The sequence below is a fragment of the Neopsephotus bourkii genome, unplaced genomic scaffold (genome assembly GCF_033783945.1).
Source record: "Neopsephotus bourkii isolate Nb327-2 ecotype Australia unplaced genomic scaffold, CSIRO-AGI_Nbou_v1 NB_1616, whole genome shotgun sequence".
NCBI classification, from domain to species: domain Eukaryota; kingdom Metazoa; phylum Chordata; class Aves; order Psittaciformes; family Psittacidae; genus Neopsephotus; species Neopsephotus bourkii.
The window spans coordinates 715,690-729,475 of NW_026902091.1; the positions used below are offsets into that span (position 1 = coordinate 715,690).

General features: G+C 40.1%; 2 protein-coding genes across 4 annotated transcripts in view; one reads left to right on the forward strand and one right to left on the reverse strand.

Moving 5' to 3' along the window:
• The window catches only part of PLCG2 (phospholipase C gamma 2), a 76,725-nt gene that overhangs the window by 58,038 nt on the left and 4,901 nt on the right, over positions 1-13,786 (forward strand). For 2 of the 3 annotated variants that reach the window (XM_061372791.1, XM_061372794.1), the window contains one exon: positions 347-1,006. The exons of the other annotated variant lie outside the window; for it this stretch is intronic. In XM_061372791.1, coding sequence (XP_061228775.1) covers positions 347-389 — 43 coding nt within the window. In that variant the 3' untranslated portion in view covers positions 390-1,006. Of the gene's footprint in view, positions 1-346; positions 1,007-13,786 lie in introns of those variants that run through there. 3 annotated transcript variants of the gene reach the window in all.
• SDR42E1 (short chain dehydrogenase/reductase family 42E, member 1) lies at positions 7,024-10,553 on the reverse strand. The gene is made up of 3 exons (XM_061372798.1): positions 10,505-10,553; positions 9,974-10,075; positions 7,024-8,641 (listed from the first exon to the last, which is right to left on the reverse strand). Exons 2-3 carry the CDS (start codon positions 10,039-10,041, stop codon positions 7,534-7,536), a joined length of 1,176 nt encoding a protein of 391 aa, XP_061228782.1. The 5' UTR covers positions 10,042-10,075; positions 10,505-10,553; the 3' UTR covers positions 7,024-7,533.

The window sequence follows — 13,786 nt, forward strand, 5'->3', positions numbered from 1 at the left end:
GACCATTACCCAGAGCTTAGAGGAAGGATCTTTCACACAACACCCAAAGTTGGCAGCAGAGGAGAGGGAGACAGACAGAGGCTTCATGTACCAGGAGGAAGTCTCAAGTAGATCTCAAGATGGGGTGGGAGGAAGACTTTTCTATAAATATTTTTACTCTTTTTTTTATGTGCGCTGAACAGTGCATGAATCACTGGGTTACTCCCATCTACTGAGGGGAAAAATCCACAATGCTTGATGTTCATACAGTACTTGCCATTCAAATCTAAGTAATTGATCTTGGTAGGCTGTTTTCTTCTGAGAAATTCCTAGTAGACTTGACTTTTTCCTTTTCTTTTCCCTTAAGGTTAAAGGAGAAGAAAGTCAGTAACAGCAAATTCTACTCTTAAAGCAGTCACTCTTTGATGCGTGCTTTATGGTGCAATTCAGGAAGAGATTTAACTTATCCTGGTCATCCTACTTAATGGCAGTCTCATCAGACTGAACGATTGAAAGAAGAGGCAGAAAGACGGGTTTCCTTAACAATTTCTTGTTACAAGAAAAACTGTTTTAATTCCTAATATTCTGTACAAAGCAAACCCTCTGTGGAGGCCAGACCTTCTGTGTATTCAAGATTTATAAAATCTGAGGGCATGTAGTTGGATAGACCTTGCTTCTCATTATCAATACCTGAAGTACAAGTATAAATCATCCACTCTATTTGTATACGCAGGCTATAGATAAGATGTTCATAACAATTTACATGCATGGAATCACACCAGTTCAGCAACCTGGCTATTTAAGATTAACTGGTAGTCAGTTTTTAATTTATTAAATGCTGTAAAAGCACTTCTGCACCAGCAATGTCATGTCATATATGTTACTATGCCTGAGGCAGCAGACAGTACTTCTGATACTGTATAAAATACTTCGGGCAGCTGGTAGCTCATACTGTATTGTGTCTTGTTGAAAGTTTCCTGTTACATTTTTGAGACCTAGATAATATGTAAATTTGATTGAAATGAAATGTCCTCTGACTGTAGTGTTTTTACTGTTGAACTCTGTGTGAAGGTTTAAGAAGGCAATCATGTGTGAACTTGTGTTCACAGCCTTAAGGCACTGGAGGGAAAAGTTTTATGGTATGCAGTAGGAAATATCACTTTGTTTGCGGAAAGGAAAGGTATTTCAAATTCTGGAAAGCATTTACTTTGGAATAGCATCATTTTGCATCCTTTCAGCTGCTAATGTGCTTAGAAATGAATTTTTTAATGAACTGTCGATTTTTAATCTTGCAGTCCTACTTAGGCGATAGTGTCAAATGATAGTGTTCTGTAAATGTAGATAATTTTCCCAAAATGTATCTAATCCCAGAATGATAGTTCTTGCAGCTTTAATCAAATGAAGAACATGGACATACAGATGAGAAAACATGTTAGATTAGCTAAGTGTGTTTTCCTGCCAAAGCAGAACTAATTTCCTTCAATGACACATTTAACAGCAGTTACCATAATCTCTGTATGTGTTAGTTCTTTCTGCTAGTACTGTCTTATTACTGTCAAATTCCAGCTTGCTTTGGGTGGAGTTTTGCTGTATGTTTAACTTTCAAATGTGTGCTGAGGAGTTAAATTTTTCTGAGTGATTTCCTGAGGAATCAAATGGTGAATTCACAGTGCTGTATCTCTGATCACAGAAAACTTGCATGATTTGGGATTCATGGCCTGACGAAGCTGCCTCAGCAATTTTCAGTTGTTCTTGCTGTCCATGCTGAAATGACGTGTTGTTCCAAGAGGCACTTAATTGATGCCATTGTGCATTCGCAGATGATGGTTTGAGGAACCCCCTAGAGGTTTTAGTTACTCTGTAAAGACAGTCTTGTCTCGAAGATGAAAGTGCTATAATAGTGTATCCCACAGTGGGGTGGCTTCTGTAATTTTTTTTATTAAGAAAATAATTACCAATCACCCAACTGAAAAAAGAGCAAAGTTAAAGGCATTTTCTGCTTTTCTTTCTCCTGCCTGAAATGTCTTTAGTGCTTCATTGTGATTAACCTGTTTGAGGATTAGATGGGTGCAGCCCCCCGCTTAAACAAATTAAAACCCACATCAACTTTGGGTTTGGGAGGAGAAGCTGTAACCTAGACTACTTGTCTGCAGAACCCAGGTGTAATATGGGGATCTAGTTGCTGTTCCTTGAGGTGGGGATACCTTTCACATGTGTGCGTTTTGTAGCATGTTCCAGGATGTGGTTATTTTGCTGTATGATCAGGCCCTGTGCTGTTTATTTCATGCAACACCCTCCACTATTCCCATTTAATGTTGTGAGAACACTGCACTGTCAGTGTTGATCAGAAAAGGTCACCCAAGGCCTTGTCTGGAAGGTCCTGAGGTTGTTGCTCCAGGTGGGACAGGATTTATAGGCAGCTGAGTCCCATCTATGTTTGGACTGATCACAGAAGACGGGATTACAAGATGCTAGAGCTTAGGGAGATCAAACCCTAGAGCTCAGGGCTGTTGCTGTGTGGGGTTTTCCTTTCCTTTTGTGGGGATTTTTTTATTAAGCTCAGTTCCAGGGCAGACATACCCAAATTGTCCATTTGTCCTGGCTTCTTTTGTTGGTATGTATATTCCTGACACAGGACAGCCACTGTGTGCTGAACACAGGAGTTACTTGTGCTGCTGCTGTGCAAATACTTAAAAATTAGCACATTTTATAGTCTTTTGAAAAGTTCTGTACATGTTCTTCATCCATATGTGATGTCAAAAGTGGCACTCCCTCAGTATTTATGGAAATGCATTTTATTTTACAGTAAGGCTTTCCCCTGGAGGATGCTACACCACACTCAGAAGGAAAATACTGTATTGACTCTTTTGTTGACTTGCAAGTGATGTGTAATAACTCTTCTCTTGTTTCTTGCACTCTGTGTTTTAACTCCAAACCCTCACCCCTCAAATCTTAGGTAGGGCAGACTCCGTAGCAACTCTTGTGCAGTTGCAACTGTTTTAATGTGAAGGAAGGTCTGAATGTGTGTGCTAATTTTATAATCTAGCAGGAAAATCTGTTACAAATTTTTTGAAGTGAGTATCTGTTAAACTGTTTTGTTCTTACATAGTTTTAAACCCTTAAAATAACCTATTTTTAATGAATAGTTTTTGCGTATTGTTTGTGGATGATACCAGGTGCTTCTTTATTTAAGCTTTGTGCATTGAATTTCATGATTTTTGCCGGTCATTTGAGGCATTTCTTACTGAAAAGTGGTCTGCTGGCATATTCTAGCAGCTGGAGGAAGGGCATTTGGGTGTTTTTAATATGAACTGACTTATTGATTGTTTCCATAGACATGGTTGCTGTTGCACTTCATCTGGCTGCAAACAAGCAGGGCAGAAGGAAAAGGTCGAAGATCATGTTTAACTTGCAACTCTAAACCGACTTTTTTTCGGTGATAGGTAGATAGAAACTTCAGCCGTGGTGAGCATCAGATTTATATCAATTCCAACAGTAAAGCCTGAACAAGGCAAAGATTAAGTTTGTAGTGATTTCAAGAACATTAATTTTGTTGTTCACCATAAACTTTCTGCCCCTGAACTTTCTGCCCCAATGTTACGTGGGCAGAAGCGCTGCTGGCTGAATGCACATGGTCTTTATATTGTGATTTTTTAAATTGTTGGCAGTATTGGAAAAAAACCCAAACCGATCTTTTGATAAAAATCATACACATACTTAACAGGAATCAATATGAGGTATCTGCAGCTGAAGTTGTCTAGGAGGTCATGTTTGAATTTCTGAGTAATGGCATGAAGTCCACAAAATTGCTTCATTCTGGTGTTTTGTTGCCTATATTCTCACTTTTTTTCACTCCAATGCATCTACCTTGTAGATGGTGAGATGGCATTAGGTATGTACCCATGATTGATTGTCCTTGAATTCTTCAGACTGGTTGTAAAGATCTGCATGCTGCCTGTAAGCTGAAGCACTGCTGTTGAATTCTGGTGTGGTTGTGCGCTGGCATTTCCAACTGCAGTCTTTCTTCCAGACTGAAATTACATTTATTGACATTAGAAATAGTCGTTTAATATAATGAAAATGAACCTTCCGAATCAGTTGGGAGCCAACTTTATATTCTGATCCACAACAGCATTTATACACGTGTGCAGCTGTTAGTTTTAACAGAACTTGAAGTGCAGTGTCGTTCATTGCTAAGTCTATGTTCTTAGCTGTTACTCCAGCATAACAGGGAATTGTGAGCTTGACTAAAAGAAAACAGAAGTAGATCCCTTAACATTTTTGCACTCCTGAATTGCAATTTAATCCCCAGATCTTTTATAATACGTGTAAATTATCAGTATTCAGGACACTTTTCTCTGAAGATCACTTCATAAATAAATACGCCACTATACTGTTGAAAGTATGTGGAAATTGCTATAATAGGAATAAAGGAAAATTTTGGTTCGGTCAGTTAGGAGGCAGCACTATAAAATCTGGTCTACTTTAAGGATGATTGACATTTAAACTTCTAAAATAAATATATTTAACTATTCACTAGAAGAATCAGTTCATGTATATCTAGCAAAGTTTTACCTTAACACACTGTATGTGAGGTTAAGGAGCTGACCAAAGACTCTTAAAACATCATCATCATTCTTTATAGAGGGGCACTTGTCAGTTGTTAAGTAATTTTGATGACTAGGAAAAATTGAAGCTGTGCTGTATTTTCAGTTCTACTTTTTCAGTTTTTAGATGACTTTCTGGTAATTCACTTTTGGGAAACAGGTAATAGATTAAAATTTGGAAGCAGACACAACACTTGAATTAATTACCTTAATCTACTCAGCTATTCATGCAGGAGTAGCAATAAGGAATAAAAGGAAGAAAGAGAATTCTTGTTGTAAAATACTTAAAATAGAACAGCTGTGACTGGCTTTATACATACGTAATTTCCAAGCAATTATAAAGTATCTCCTTAAGCCACAGATTTCCTGGTTTTATTGTGGAAAGAGGAAAAGTATTCTTCACCTCTGCTGTAGTCAGGACTTTGCTTTTTTTACTAGGTGCAGCTGAATGATGGGGATTTAATGAATGTACCAGCACACTGTGGATGGGACTGGAGTGGCCATTGCCAAGCTGCTGCCTGTTTCTCTTAACAAGCACCTGATTTAGTATCCTCTGCTCCAGCGGAAGTCATGAGCTGTTATGACAAAATAAAGCCTCCTGTTCTGTTATCAGTGAAAAGTTCCGTCCTTGACTCCAGACAAATGGAAATGTTCATGTGTTGAGTCAGCTTCTGCAGAGTACTGGTATTTTTGGGCTGTTTTAATTCTTTTTTCTTTTTTTTTTTCTGATGTGTTCTTAGAAGGTTCATCTCCTCTGTACCCAAAAAGCTGTCCAGGGCTTTGACCTCAGCTGGTAATAACTGTGTAAATTCAGGCTTCATAAGTTTAGGACCCTCTCATAGATTTTTTCAATAACCCCACCGAGCTAATTATGAATGGCAATAATTGAGAGTTTTACTTAATGAAAAGATCAGAAATAGCAAAAGAAACTCCTCTGGGGCACAGGAGTTATGTCCCATATTTTTACAGAATTTAGGATGAAATACTGTTACTATGGCTCTGTGCACCAGGCTTGTGCAATTTATCGTACATTTTGTTTTTGTCTCTTGCTTCTGCTGGCATTAAAATTTCTTATCTGTTTCTGATAACACTGGGTCAAAACCAGAGAACTTAAAAGGGGAAAATAACCCAGTGGCTTTTGCTTGAAAAAAACAGGGCCTGCTGAAAAGAGAGCAGCGGTCCAGTGCTTTCATGGGGTCAAGACTTGTCTTCTTTCTGTTTCATTAAAAAGGTTTCTTTATTCTGCAGACTATGATGCTGTGTATTAATGACTTCTGGAAAGTGGCCTTTCTGCCACCCACACTCTGCTGGAGGCACATAAGCTCTTTATGCAAGCATATGTAAAATATGGGGGGGGGGGGGGGGTTGGAAGTAGGGAGAAAGAGGTTCAGTTCTCTCTTGAGCTGTCCCTCAAGCTGTTGTGTTTGTTTTATGTCATGGTGGTTTATTTACATAGCGGTGGGAGAATGAAGGAGGAGAGAAAAATTTCAAGCAACCAAAACATGTAGTTATCAACAGTGATTTTTGGTTTGTTGTTTTGTTTTTTAAGGTAAAATTCTCAAAAAAATGACTATTTAAAAAACAAGGCTGTCTTCAGGCATCATACATACATTAACAAAAATCTTGATCTTTAAACATGGGTAGCAGCAGACTCTTGGTTTCTCTATTCAGGCCTTTTTGTTCTTTGAGAATCATTTACCAATGTGATAGAACTACTTACTGTCTCTCCACTTCCCCATTTAAATCACAGTACAGCTTAACAGAAGGGAGTAACTGCAACTTACACAAAATTCATTGAAGACGGTGTAGTTTCAGCTATTAAAATGGAAGGACTTAAGTTTGAACAGAAGTGTAAACTTCTTGAAGGACTGTCCTTTCACCAAGAGGTACTGATTCCATAATGCGCATGGATTAAGGGAAAACAATTTCATGATTTAACATTTTGAGGTGAAGTTGCTCCTACATTAAACTGACAAGAGTTAAGGGAGTTGCTAGAGACAGCAGTGACCTGTATTTAACAAGGTCTTATTTTCTATTCTCAAAATTTCCACGGAATTATGAGTATTGTTATTTCAAGTGTTCATCACGCTATGAGAAAGTTCTATTCAAATGGTGTCAGGTGTTAAAGAAGTATTATTAAAGGTTAAAAATGCTATATAAACAGTTGAACATGAATGTAATCACTTCCCTGAATGTCTTTGATGGATTATTTGTTTAACCATTCAGTAATGCTGGGGAAAATCATAGGTCTTATTTATGAATGCACTTTAGCTGGCTCATTCATTTTAAACAGGCATATTTTACTGTTAGGAAAACCTGCAGATCTGTGCTGCTTCAAGTTCTTTCCTCTAACTTAGATTAACACTTGTGCGTTTTAGAGAAGTGTCATTAGATATCACAGAGGTAACTCAGAACACACACCAGAATGCATTCATAAAAAACAAACAAAAAGGCATTTATTTATTGTCTAGTTGTTTTATCAGTTAATCTTGGTTAGGCACATATACATTCAAGGTGGAAAGCAAAATCTGGTTTTGGAATGTAATCAAAGAATAAGTTTATTCTCCTCTGGATCATGAAGCACAAACTCTTTAGGAATAAAGGGCATGGATCAAGAGTATCATCCCATCAGGGAAGAAGAAGGGTCAGCCTGGGATGTTTGTTCTGTTCACTGTAGTGTGTGTTGTACCTGGAATAAAATGCTGTTACTGTAATACTGAGCTTCATGGTGTTAGTGATCTATCAACTTAACTTTGGAGAGGGATTATTTATAAAAATTACACCTTTGTATGCAGCAGTTCTGTTCTTTGGGGATAAAACTATTAAAGATATTTACCTGAATGACACAAATATGTGATTTTTTTTTTTTTAGTCACTTTGATTTCCTGTCAAAGCCAAGAGTACTCAGAGAACACAACTAAATTCTTTGTGCTCAGCACTTCACCTTTCAGAGTGAAAATGTAACCACAGACGGAAACCACAAGGCCATCACACCAATCAGCAGCACAAGCACTGCTCCATCCCTCACAAGATGGATAATGGTGTATTTTCTTGGCTTTGCTCCACACCCCTGAGATCGGAACCACTCAATCACTTCATTCAGGCTGTATTGCTGAGGCTTGTACCCCAGCTCCTTTCTGGCCTTCTCCATGCTAAAATAATGCGTAACCCCAGTTTTGTAAACCTCTGTGCGAGTGAGGAGGGGCTGAAAATTATAAACATGGCCTATCAGAAAATGAACCACTTCAGTAAGGAATGCAAAAAAATAGACAAGGGAGAGAGGAAGACGACAGGTTGGGAACTTGTAACCCAAACCTTCCACCAGCGGGCGGAAGAATTCAAAGTTATTTACAGGCCTGCCATCTGAAATAAAATAGGCTTGGCCTGCAGCTATGTGCTTTTTGTTGGCTTTGAGGGCCTCAGAGGCAAGGATATGAGCCTGAACCAGATTGTCTACGTGTACAAACTCTACTAAACTAAAAGGATCTCCATATACAAATTTAAACAATCCCCTTTCAATGTAACTAACTATTCTTGGAAGGTGCCTTTGTTCTCCAGGCCCATAGATGCCTGCTGGTCGGAGAGCACAGGTCCTTAGTATACCCTTCCCATTTCCAAGCTCAGCACCATTTGCCTCCAGCACCTTCATTTCAGCTAAAGATTTGGTCCGGGAGTAGTGATCTGGGTGAAGGTGAAGAGGTAGATAAGGCAGAGATTCATCCCCATTTTCTATGATCTGGCCTCCAAATATCACGTTGTATGTGCTTGTATAAACCAGACTCGGCACTCCTGTGCTCTTGCAGGCTTGGATGACATTTTCTGTTCCTTTTACGTTAATATCTTCTATAAGTTTTCGGTTCAGCTGCTCCCTGCCAGACATTCCATAGGAAGCAATATGGAATACACAGATTATATTTCTAAGAGCCTTTTCCACTTCAGACAGGCAACGGACATCCCCCTCCATGAACTTTATTCCCTCTGGCACAGTTTGAAGTGGCTTCATGACATCAAAGAGAATCACGTCTACTCCCTTTTGGTATATGGCACAGCCTAAACTAAAACATGACAGAAACCGTATGTTAGTATACCTAGCACAATGATGCATGAGATGTTTCACCTGGAGGTGAGACTGTTAACTATTTTAATACTGATTTCTTTTTTTCCCTTCTTTTTCTGATGGGAGCCTTAAATATTCAGCCATCTACTACAGATTCAACTGTAATACTTCAGGTACTGAATGAACTTCTTACGATCCATCAAACTTTGGAGAGAAAAGAAGGAAAAAAAAAACCCAAAAAAAACCAAAAAAAGAGAACTGCTGTAAAGGAAAAATCAGAAAAGAAATAATTGAAGTGCTTCCAGCAGCCTTGTAGAAGAACCCAGATATTTCTCTGCTTCTGTCCCCAACAGATCAGCAACAGCAAACCTTTCAGATGTAAACCTGCAGCCAGATACTTAAATCTTGCTGTTTCTATCTTACTGCTTTTGTGCCATCCCAATTCTGTCACAGCAATGGGTTGGTCTTTGCTGTTGTGTTTGAAATTGATGGAGAAAAGAAATGAACAAGATGCTTCTGTGCTGGTCTGAATACTTTGCCACATGTCTAGGTTTTACTCCAAGTCACAGGTATAAATGCAGGTATTGACAAACAGGATAAAACTGGTACTCCTTTCCCACAACCTGTATTTTTGTAGTGCTTAAAGGGGAGACAGTGGAAGAGAAAGCCAAACAGAAGTCAGATCCTGGGGGACTGCCCCCCAAGACCCACCTTGAAATTTACTTTCTGGTCATGACTGTAATCTCTCACATCAGCATAAGCGGTTGTAACTCTGAAAGTACTCCAGAATATAGTCTAAGGCCCAAAATAGGGTTTTTTGTTTACATGGTGTGCAGAGCCACTGCAGTAAGGTGAAAACGGATTTCACTGAAATACATGCCTTATTAACAACTCTAACCCTAAAACATCACTGTCCATGAAAACAAATATATCCTTGAGAGGAGATGGAGTATTTAATCCATATAGCTAAGAACATGTGTGCAGGCCATGACTTACTATCAAAAGAAATGTCTGCATATAGGTGTAGCCTTGCTCTGCAGAGTAGGCTGAAAGGTGGTAATTTAAATCCCCATTACAAAGGTGACCAGAGAGGTAAATGTCGGCAAGTCAGTTGATGCTTGACATTTGGAAACAGAACAGCATTATTTACTTAAAGCAGGTGGAAACAGTAGAACATGTTTGTTTAAAACTGAGATCATAAGAAGATAGGGTGAACTGGATCAGGTATTTCAGGCCCACAGATTTCTCTTTTACAGATGGATTTTGCTGCTTTGCAAGCTGCAGTCTTTTACATTTACTCTGGAGTGTAATAATTACTTAATGTACTAACCGGAAGCCAAAATAGCCACCTCCTCCAGTGATGAGGACTGTTTGCTTGGCAGCCTTCTCTGGTTCCATCCTCTTTCCTTGGGCACTGTATAAGGAAACTGACCTATAAAACACATTGTAAATAATAATGCATTAAAATCTGAGTTTTAATGTTGCTACACATTCTGTTCTTCACAGATCTATTTCATGTTTTAACTGAAGCCCTTCATTTCACCACCTTGTAGGCGAGGCAGAAATACATTCTCAAAGGAGAGGTTATATATACGTATACATGTACAACCGATGACTGCTGTGAGAAAAGCAAGTATATAACTGCCGCTACAAAGAGTTAAGTTTTCAACTCCCCTCCCCGGGCCTTCTTCCACACCCTGTACACCGGCCGCATGCGGAGCGGTGCAGGCGGGTTGGGCCTTCCCACAGGTGACTGCAGGGAGCGCGCAGCCGCGCTGAGGAGCGGAACGGAGCCCCTGCGGGCGAGCAGCGCGCTCAGGGCAGCGGCTCCAGACCGAAGCTCGGCGGCTCCCACCCGTACCTTCTGCTCCGCCGCCGCCTCCCCTCAGCGCCGCGGTGCCTCCCGGGAAATGGGGTGCAAGGGGCGGGAGCGCGGGCAAGATGGCGGCGGGGCGGTCTGAGTGGGAGTTGTTATGTGGAGATGGGAGCTTTGTCCCTGCGAGCTAGCTCGGTCGGTTGGAGTTTGCCGTGTCAGTTTATGTGCCGGAAAGGTGCTGCAGTTTGTCAGCGCTGCGTTGTTTTCCCACCACCAAAACCACTTCAGCCTCTGCACTGCGTTACGGGGTGCTGGCTTGAGGTGTGTGCACCGTGGAGATGCTTTGTCCCTTCTCTTCCCTGAGGACACTCAACCAGGGCTTGGCTCTCAGCGTGTGGCACTTTAAACTGGGGAATCTCTGTCTTTGGAACCTGACCCTGTTCCAGCTGTGCCACATCCCAGTGTTTGTGTCCTTTGTCAGTGGGTGCCTGCAAGTGTCACCTCAGGGGTGTGAGGTTGGACTGGGGACACTTGGGAGAGACCTAGTGGTTACAGAGCCCTTTGAAAACACCTTGAATTGGGTGCTGTGGGTAGATAGGGTTGTTTCTGGCCTTGCTGCTGAACATGACAGTGTGAATATACCAAATGACCTACCATGTATAGGAGAGCTGTGCTCTTGCAGCATCTTGGGACCATGAGCATGCACCCTCATGCACCCATCACAAGTACCACATAACATGCTAGCAAAAATCTTCTGTACCTCAAGCAGAGGCTGAAATATGGGTAAAATAACCCACAAAGCTGACTGACTGCTGCAGAATGCTCCTGAATCAAGCATCAACAATCCACTGCAAGCTGCCTGCGAGAGCGAGCCGTAATAGAAAAACAGTGAAGAATTACACTATCAGAGTCTGTTTTGTGGTATTTTCTTATTTTCTTTCACAGAAGTGTGATTTGCTTGGGGAATGTGAATCAAAAAGTGGATTCAGTGTCAAATCTGCTTAAAAAGCACAAGTTTCTGTTTGTAAAACCTCGATGGAGGCAAGTGCAGTACGCAGTGGTTTTATGATGATTGATGGCTGGCAAGAATGAAAGTGAAGCAGATTCTAAAAAGAATTCTGTGATCTGTAAGGATGTTTTTTAGCAATGTATTCTTGCTGGTAAACCTCTGGTGGCTCTTAAATAACAATTTCTAGTGCAGAGCTTGTGCTGTGCAACCTGACTACGCAGAGCTGCTGCATCTGTGTAGATGTGCAGGGTGTCTGGTTTGGAGGGCATCCTTCAATCACATCTGATTTCCGTCTATGGGCAGAAGAGGCAGACTTGAAGCACCCCTTGAAATGTCTTGCAGACATATAATCAATGGTGTGTTCATAGAGGTGTGAGAATTGTAGCTCAGAAGCAGAAAAACCAGTCATGTATTCCTAAATGCTGCATATAAGAATTCTGTAGCACTGCATATATTGTAGATTAATACATAATACCTCAGTCTTGATGAAGGTTTTTGGAGGATTTTCCCAATATCTACTTACCTGGGAGGTACAAAAGAATCCTGAACTCTCACCGAGGTTGCTAACGCAACGTGTTTTCTCATTGAGAAGTCCTACAGTGAATTATGACAGTTGATGTCTGTCTTCTGATCATACAGATTGCATTTGAATGGAACATCGCAGGATTGTGGAATAGTTGAGGTTGAAAGGAAGTGCTGTGCAATCAAATGGCCTGCACAAAGCAGGTTCAGCCAGAGAGGTTACTCAGGTTGGTATTTAGCATCTCCAAGAATGGAAACTTTTCAGCCACTTTCTCCTTATAGCTTATAGAGCTTTGTGCTATCTGAACAGTATCTCCGACCTTGCACTCTGTGTGGTGTAGGTGAATCCTTGTATTTGAATAGGCAGATAGGCAGCTGTTAAACGCAGGATGATGTTTTGTCCTTTGGGGTTTGTGATATGTCCATACAGGACAGTTTGCAGGATTGAGACCTCTCTTTCTCTCTGCATTCTGCTTTTTCTTGCTTTCTGCCTGGTATGTTATCCACAGTGATTTGTGTCAGATAACGTCAGAGGATATAATATGAATATAATAAAGCTGTAGTTAAGATACTGTAAAGCTTCTGCTCTTAAACCACTATCAGTTTTATTTCTCATTACAGTAAATAGTCCTTTTTGGCTTCAAATTATAGTAAGGAACATTCATTCCTTCAAAATGGTGACACCCATGAAAGCTGCGGTTAAATAGTGTTCTCATTTTACATTGACAGATTTGATGTGAAGATGCAAAGACTTGACACTTTTGGATCTCATCATTCTGCACAACCCAATTGTTTGTGCTCTCTCATTTCCCGTGGGAACCTGCTTTTCCCAAGACTTTATGGACTTTCCGAATGTGTCAGAAATTCTGTATTGCCATCAAATAAGTGGACTTCCAGCTTTACTGTATATATAATAGAGCATTTGTCCTGAGTTTTGTTGTTTTGGGTGGTTTTTTTCCCAACATGTAAACCTGGTCTCTGCTACCAATGTTCACTTTAAAGAACCAGGAATTTTGGAGAATGCCTTGCATATATCCCAGTGTGCAGGGAATCAAACTAAATTACAGCCACTTGAAGAGATCACATTGATATGTGGACTTGCACCCTAGGGCAAGATGTGTGAGGACAGAAGCCTTTGCAGTATAAATGGGAGGTCAGGGGAGTGTGTGTTTACCTGACACAACCTTAGTTGCAATTCACCAGAAATAGGCTGCAAATAAATCCTTAAATCAGCAACTAAACAGTTAGGTAAGCAGCTGTAGTGAACAATGCAAGTTAGAAACAATGAGCAATGAGGTCGTTAATTATTGTTTCATAGTATGTTAGTTCATTTGGTTCCATTTGCAGTTTAAAATACTTAGCTGGTAAAATGATTTTTGTCATTAAAATACAAAGCATGCCCAGAGTAATGTCTCGGGAAGCAAGGCAATATTTCATCTGGAGAAATACACTTTAGTCTACTGGTTTTGTATTATTTGACTGATTTCTTTTGGCATTACTTAATTGTGCTTTTCTTCAATGAGCAATATGACAGGAGAAGATGAAACAACTTAAAACTAGGTCAGAGCTAACTACATTAATGGTCTTACTAAAACGTTTAAAACCAATTGGTGACAATAGTATTAAAAAAGTACAAACAGCAACTACATTGTGAATGGAGGTACAGAGAATTGTAATGTTCTAAATTAGAATCTTCATTCAACCTAGGTTACACTGGAATATTTTTAAGGGAGGAGGGGGTTATGGATAACAACATTAGTCTGAGTTTTATTATTGGGTCTGACAGAAGTTTCCTG